The 8,090-nt window shown below is 38.3% G+C and overlaps 1 protein-coding gene across 1 annotated transcript; it reads left to right on the top strand.

Annotated features, from left to right (window-relative positions):
- The first annotated feature begins 3,025 nt into the window (after positions 1–3,025).
- Positions 3,026–7,837, top strand: LOC123732802 (uncharacterized). The gene is made up of 2 exons (XM_082968288.1): positions 3,026–3,793; positions 6,302–7,837. Exons 1-2 carry the CDS (start codon positions 3,259–3,261, stop codon positions 7,186–7,188), a joined length of 1,422 nt encoding a protein of 473 aa, XP_082824414.1. The 5' UTR covers positions 3,026–3,258; the 3' UTR covers positions 7,189–7,837.
- The last annotated feature ends 253 nt before the right edge of the window (positions 7,838–8,090 follow it).

Here is an 8,090-nt window from a genome sequence, read left to right as displayed (position 1 = left end):
GTGGCCACAGTTGCCCAGGGTCGATTTTGGACCCTGCGTCGTTTTCGAATTTGTCGTTTTGAATTTACAACTAATTCCTGCCTTCCATTCGTGCAGAATACTTGATTCCCTTTAAAACCGATTTTTCTCCACGAGAATTTCTGAAGCCAGGTCACCAGCTATAACATTCACGACTTTCAGCGTCTAACACCCAAAGTACATTAAAATCCTCTACTTGCTCTCGCCTTTCACTCACAACAATCGCTTTTGCCTTACACTCTCAACAATCGCTCATCAAATGCCAACACACAATTGTGTCCCTTATTCCATCATGCAATGCAGACATACAGGTGTATTTCTCATTTCATCATGTAATGCAGACCTATAGGTACTTCACTCATTTCCCCATGCAATGCAGACACACAGGTGTATCACTCATTTCACTATGTTATGCAGACCTATAGGTATATCACTCACCCCTTATTTAATGTAATCATACAGGTGCTATTCCCCAAAAGTATGAATAAAGTCTACTAACCTTATAATTTGCAACTGAGTTTTTCAATGTTCGTTGAATCTCGTCACCACCTCTGTCGCGTACCAGTTTGCCACCGTCCTGTAAAGAACCCACAGAAAAGGGCCAGGTCTTTGATTTACGGATATTTCATCCGCCCGTGCACGGTTTCGGTGTCTCCTTGGAACGACAGCGGCAGTTTTAGATCCGGCTCGAAGGACCAATTGTTAAAGGAATTTAATATCTTGATGATAATAAGCAATTCGCCTTGACTAATGCCCAAGGTTTGTAAGACAATGGGTTATAATAATTAGGCAAGGACTCAGCTTTCTGCAAAAGGTTTCTGTAGCTTTATTCATGAGAACGTTCTGGCGTCAGGATAACAAAACAGTCATTATATAGTTCTTGCTTACTTACGCACATGCATTTACACACAATCTGTTGGTGACCTGCAACCCCCATAAACTTCTCACGCTGTTTATCACCTTCTGGCTCAGCCTGTTCCTTTCCTTCAAGGTTAGGAACTCTCTGAAGTTTTACTCCCTTGACCATCTGCTTCTCTAGCTCTCTATACTAATTGCATACACACATTTCTTTCCCCCTCCAGTGGTTCCTGGACTTTCCGGAACTAATCAGACCAATCGATCCCTACATTGATCATTACATTGATTATTCATTAACCATGCTGTATGACTAATAATTCATCATGGTTTATTGATTCATTTACCTTTATTAGATACTTCTCTTATCAAGTTCCCTTAAGGGTTAGTCAACTTTGGTACAACATACTATGGGGAGTCGCGACTTCGGTTGAAGGATCTAAAATCACACCTGAAAAGGCCAATGAAATCCGCTCCTGGCTGGAAGTCCCGCCTTCCACAGGTGATGAGGGTCAGGCTGGGATTCATTCCTTCCATTATTCCGCTCTTCACCTCAGTGTGAACAGGAACAATTCATGGTACTGAAACATACAATTGGAACACGAGACTGTCTTACGTTGCTCCAACTAAACTGACCCTTAGTGGTAGAGTTTGATCACCCCCTGGACTTTGTGTGGTTCTCATAGTTTCCTAATCACAATGTCCTGGTTATAGCAATGAATAAGATGGCTAAAAATGAGACCTAGACAATGAAAGTTAAGACCGAGGTAAAGTTGGATTTATATTCACACATTCAGACATTCAACAGACATTGGCCAAAAGCCATTTAAAATTGTAAAAATCAATAACTAATTCATTGTTTGTCACAAAAACATCAAACTAGGTATGATTTATTCTATAAATGTCTAGCATACTTTTACAACCTTTGTTTTGAATAAAAATTATCTATATTAATAATGATAATCTATAAAATTCCATTTAAAATTCCATACTTTTACAACCTTTTTTAAACAAAAATAGAAATATCAAAATCTATAAAATGCCATTTAAAAGTGGTATAAATCAATAACTAATTCACCATTTGTCACAGAACAAATAATAATTAAAAGTTAATTTGTGAAATTTCTTTCCTTAATGCATTTGAGCCAATCAGTTGTGTTGTGACAAGGTAGGGTTTCCTCACTTTCTAGTAGGCTTATATTGAACATATGGCAAATAGGAGTGGCGATGTCGTCCTCTATTATCCTCAGTAATTTTTCCATCCAAGTTGTCAGACCCCGGTGGCCTGAAAAAGAAAAGGAGAACCTCACACTCTAGGAGCTCAGATGCAATCATTTAATAACCTAATAACCAACGTTTTCACAGACAAGCTGTCTTCATCACGGTATAATGACAAACACTGCAGGTAACTGGTTTATATTGTGTCAAAGGACACACACAGGTGTCTGTAATCATGTCTGAGTGTGGCCTGATATCATTTTTTAATTTACAGATATAAATAGAACATATACAAACATAAATGGATAGCATACGGTCATAGATACAATTTGGCTACATAGACCTAGAAACATTTACAATGAATAGCAATATTCCAATAATGGCTACGTTGAGACAGACGGGAGCAAAGGTCTTTAAATTAAAGATCCAGGCAGCCTCTTGTTTTTAACAATAAATTGTCGAGGTCACCCCCTCTCCTAGGGAGGGTGACGTGTTCGATGCCGATATAATGTAGGGACGAAATCAAGGGGTTCGCTTCCAAAAAGATTTTACCACAAGGACAAATGAAAAGATAAATAACTGCCTTAGTGGTGCACCTGATAACACCTGTGATTGGGATCTGTTTCCCTGTTTGGGGGTGTTTGAAGGATCTACATTTGTAAGTGCCATTGCATTGAGCGCAGTGACCAAATTAATGAATGAATATGAAACTGCCTTAAATACAGATGTGAATGACAGTATGTTTTAAATTCTCACTTAAAATATGCAGTGCTCTATTTGAACGTCTCAATATAATATTATTATTTCATGAAAGGAATGAAAAATACATTTGTGTGCAACAAAAAAAACAATCATAACTGCGTTTCCCTCCAGTCAGCAGACGACGATGTGCGTCTTTCAGGCGACGCTGCGAGCGTGACGTATAATCTAGTGGACGGAACGGATCAACAACAACGAGTCAGCCACCTTGGTAGCCAACAGCCGAAACATTTAGACTGTTTCTGTGCATATTTGCCTCTGTGTTTTAAATATACTTCTGACATCTAGTTAATTGCCCCCATTTAAATGTTATAGGTACATTGTTAGTCAACTAGCTGGCTTGATAAGTTAGCCTAGCACTAAACTAGTCGCTCATGCTAACTAGCTAGCTAGCTAACATCCCCGACCATGAGCTCACTGCTGTATTCCTCGCCTGCTAAAGAAGAGGTCTGTTGGACGGAGAAAGAAGCTCTGGGGCTGAACATTGTCGTGAAAGAGGAGAAGGAAGAGGAGGATGTCACAGTAAAACAAGAAGTAGAGGGAGAGGCTGTTACAGTGAAAGAAGAGGAAGACGTGTTCAGAGTGAAAGAGGAGGATGTTACTGTAAAAGAAGTGGAGGATGTTACAGTAAAAGAAGAGGAGGAAGAGAAAGAGGAGGATGTTACAGTTAAACAAGAAGTAGAGGGTGAGGCTGTTACAGTGAAAGAAGAAGAGAAAGACGTTTCAGTGAAAGAGGAGGAGGATGTTACAGTAAAAGAAGAGGAGGAAGAGAAAGAGGAGGATGTTTCAGTAAAAGAAGAGGAGGAAGAGAAAGAGGAGGATGTTTCAGTAAAAGAAGAGGAGGAAGAGAAAGAGGAGGATGCTGTTTTTGGAGTGAAGGAGGAGAAAGAGGGAGAGATTACTGTCATATTGACAGAGGAGTCAGGAGATCTGATTACCACCAGTAAGTACTGTCTTAAAAACGGGCTCTAACTGTCCAAAGGTTTTGAACGAATGTGTTGTTTTAAAGCAGTATACTGAAATTCTATACTTGAAAATGTTGTTCTGTACTATAGGAATTTATGTTATAATATAATGTTAAAGCTACATTTTAAAATGGGTGATTAAAGCCCTGAATGCTGATTGGCTGACAGCCATGGTTTATCAGGCCGTATACCACGGGTATGACAAAATATGTATTTTTACTGTTCTGATTACTTTGGTTTATAATTGCAATAAGCCACCTCTGGTTTGTGATATATGGCCAATATACCACGGCTAAGTTCTGTATCCAGGCACTCTGCATTGCGTTGTGCATAAGGACAGTCTTTAACCATGCTACATTGGCCATATACCACACTTCCTCTGGTCTTATTGCTGAACTGTAACATGTGTATACCATCAGAGTCCCGCCCCCCACCTCAAAATCACAACTTAATTGTCTCACAGAATGGCAAACAAGTTATAAATGAAACTTTTGACTTGTGTCTATTGTAGGCCTTGCGTGGAGTGTGTATACCAGCAAACGCAGATTTCTAAATAATATTGGAGAAATACATAAAATACGAATCATTATTGACATGAAAAGGACACGTGTTATGGAGAGACTGAACATATTAGCAAAAGGACATGTGTTATGGGGAGACTGAACATATTCGCAAAAGGACAAGCGCTTTGGGGAGACTGAACATATTAGCAAAAGGACAAGCGTTTTGGGGAGACTGAACATGTTAGCAAAAGGACAAGCGTTTTGGGGAGACTGAACATATTAGCAAAAGGACAAGCGTTTTGGGGAGACTGAACATATTAGCAAAAGGACAAGTGTTTTGGGGAGACTGAACATATTAAAAGGACAAGCGTTTTGGGGAGACTGAACATATTAGCAAACGTTTGTTAGTCGACAAAAACATGGGCAAAATAGCCATTTCAAGGAAAGGCTAAACTAAATAATTATCATTTAGAAAAGATGGTAATTATTACTTTAGAGATGAAGTGGGCCACCAACAAAACGTTAATAACAATGGATCAACTGCAGCCTATAACATTGACTGAAATAGTAATATATATTATTATAGAGCTCTGCTCAGCCTATAAACATGACATTATCTATTATTATAGAGCTCTGCTCAGCCTATAAACATGACATGATCTATTATTATAGAGCTCTGCTCAGCCTATAAACATGACATTATCTATTATTATAGAGTTCTGCTCAGCCTATAAACATGACATTATCTATTATTATAGAGCTCTGCTCAGCCTATAAACATGATCTATTATTATAGAGCTCTGCTCAGCCTATAAACATGACATTATCTATTATTATAGAGTTCTGCTCAGCCTATAAACATGACATTATCTATTATTATAGAGCTCTGATCAGCCTATAAACATGACATTATCTATTATTATAGAGCTCTGCTCAGCCTATAAACATGATCTATTATTATAGAGCTCTGCTCAGCCTATAAACATGACATTATCTATTATTATAGAGCTCTGATCAGCCTATAAACATGACATTATCTATTATTATAGAGCTCTGCTCAGCCTATAAACATGATCTATTATTATAGAGCTCTGCTCAGCCTATAAACATGACATTATCTATTATTATAGAGCTCTACTCAGCCTATAAACATGACATTATCTGTTATTATAGAGCTCTGATCAGCCTATAAACATGACATTATTATTATAGAGCTCTGATCAGCCTATAAACATGACATTATCTATCATTATAGAGCTCTGTTCAGCCTATAAACATGACATTATCTATTATTATAGAGCTCTGCTCAGCCTATAAACATAACATTATCTATTATTATAGAGCTCTGCTCAGCCTATAAACATGACATTATCTATTATTATAGAGCTCTGCTCAGCCTATACACATGACATTATCTATTATTATACAGCTCTGATCAGCCTATAAACATGACATTATCTATTATTATAGAGCTCTGCTCAGCCTAAAATACGACATTATGTAGACTGGCAGGTAGGAGCGTTGGGCCAGTAACCGAAGGGTTGCTGGATCAAATCCCCGAGCTGACAAGGTAAAAACGCTGTCATTCTGCCCCTGAGCAAGTCAGTTAACCCACTGTTCCCCAGGCACCGATGATGTGGATGTCTATTAAGGCAGCCCCCCACACCTCTCTGATTCAGAGGGGTTGGGTTAAATACGGGACACACTTTTCAGTTGAATCCATTCAGTTGACTAGGTATTTCCCTTTCCCTATTATAGAGCTCTGCTCAGCCTATAAACATGTGAGAAAGATTAGATTTTATGTTCTACATTATTATTATTATTAGGGCCGCCACCAAGTTTTTATTAAATTATGTCATGTTCTGAAAACTGACTTCAGGTTTTTGAGGAATCTAGCCTCACAGGAAGACAGTTTTATTTTATGGAGGTTTAATTCAGTTCTCTGTTTAATATTTAACTAAATACTCTGTTTGTCTTTGGTAGGAGAGGGACCAGACTGTCACTCTGACAGCGGGGAGACTCCTTCAGGGGAACCAGACCCAGAGACGCCCAAACCAGCGAAACAACACCACTGTTCCCAGTGTGGAAAGAGTTTTAAGTGGTTAAGGAACCTGAAAGTACATGAGAGAACGCATACAGGAGAAAACCCTTACGAATGCTCCCACTGTGGAAAGAGTTTTACCAAGTTAGGGAACCTAAAAGAGCATGAGAGGACACACACAAGAGAAAAGAGTTTCCAATGTTCCCAGTGTGGAAAGAGGTTTACCCAGTTACGGTACCTGAAACAACATGAAGAAATACACACAGAAGATAGGAAGACCTACCACTGCTCTCAGTGTGGAAAGATATTTACTGGGTTAGGGAACCTGAAAATACATATGAGAATACACTCTGGAGAGAAGCCGTACCACTGTTCCCACTGTGTAAAGAGTTTTACTCAGTTAGGGAGCCTGAAAACACATGAGAGGGGACACACTGGAGAGAAGCCTTATCACTGTTCCCACTGTGGAAGGAATTTTAGATGGTATGCGAGCCTGAAGGAGCATGAGAGAATACACACAGGAGAAAAGCCTTACCACTGTTCCAATTGTGAAAAGAGTTTTACCCATCGAGGGAGCCTGAAAGCGCATGAGAGAATACACTCAGGAGAAAAGCCTTACAAATGTTCCCGATGTGAAAAGGGTTTTACCCGGTTAGGGAGCTTGAAAAAGCATGAGAGAACACACACAGGAGAAAAGCCTTTCCAACATACTAATACACAGGAGGAGAAGACATACCACTGCTCTCATTGTGAAAAGACATTTTCCCAGTCAGAGGACCTGAAATCACATGAGAGAATAGAGAGGCTGTGTTCTGACTTATGTTTTTGATTGAGAAATTGTGTTTTTGTTCATGCTACATTAAATCATATTGTATGAATAAAATCATACTGAAAAATAGGTCTACATGTTTTTTCCAGCTCAAGACATGATCATGTCGAAAATCGGATTAAAAGAGTAAAAATAAATGTTTTCATTATGAACTTAAGATTGATTGAATGCAAGTGTAAACCCCTAAATGTTGTTCACTATATAATTGGGATGTTTCAAACCTGTTAATTATTAAATAGATTGATATTAGTATTTCTTCATTCAGATTGTCATTGTAAATGCGTATTGGTTCTCAATTGACATATCTGATTAAATAAATGTGAAATAAAGTAAATGCCATATTATTTTTGGGAAGTCTATTTGGTTCTATGTTTGGACTATAAGAATATTTTGAAGATAAATACACAAGGCAGAGTACGAGAGAGACAGAGGACGAGAGGTCAGTACAGTACTAACAACCAATGGAAATAGTGTTTTTTCCTGTAATAGGGAGTTATTGATCAGTGGTTCAGCGACATGGGAGGATGTAGATGTACACTACCGTTCAACAGTTTAGGGTCACTTAGAAATAACCTTGTTTTTAAAAGAAAGCAATTTTTTGTCCATTAAAATAACATCAAATTGATCTGAAATACAGTGTAGACATTGTTAATGTTGTAAATGACTATTGTAGCTGGAAACGGCTGATTATTAATGGAATATCTACATAGGCGTACAGAGGCCCATTATCAGTGACCATCACTCCTGTGTTCCATTGGCACGTTGTGTTAGTTAATCCAAGTTTATCATTTTAAAAGGCTAATTGATCATTAGAAAACCCTTTTGCAATGATGTTAGCACAGCTGAAAACTGTTGTTATGATTAAAGAAGCAATAAAACTGGTCTGCTTTAGACTAGTTGAG

The sequence above is a fragment of the Salmo salar genome, chromosome 02 (genome assembly GCF_965601325.2).
Source record: "Salmo salar chromosome 02, fSalSal1, whole genome shotgun sequence".
In the NCBI taxonomy this organism is placed as follows: Eukaryota; Metazoa; Chordata; class Actinopteri; order Salmoniformes; family Salmonidae; genus Salmo; species Salmo salar.
Note: the sequence above shows the minus strand (reverse complement) of the source record. Positions and strands in the feature narration are given on the sequence as shown.

Bases quoted from the DNA above. Each gene is read 5' to 3' on its own strand.
- LOC123732802 (XM_082968288.1), top strand. From the start codon at position 3,259: ATGAGCTCACTGCTGTATTCCTCGCCTGCTAAAGAAGAGGTCTGTTGG. The intron at 3,794-6,301 runs GTAAGTACTGTC...TGTCTTTGGTAG, and splicing joins AGGAGATCTGATTACCACCA to GAGAGGGACCAGACTGTCAC.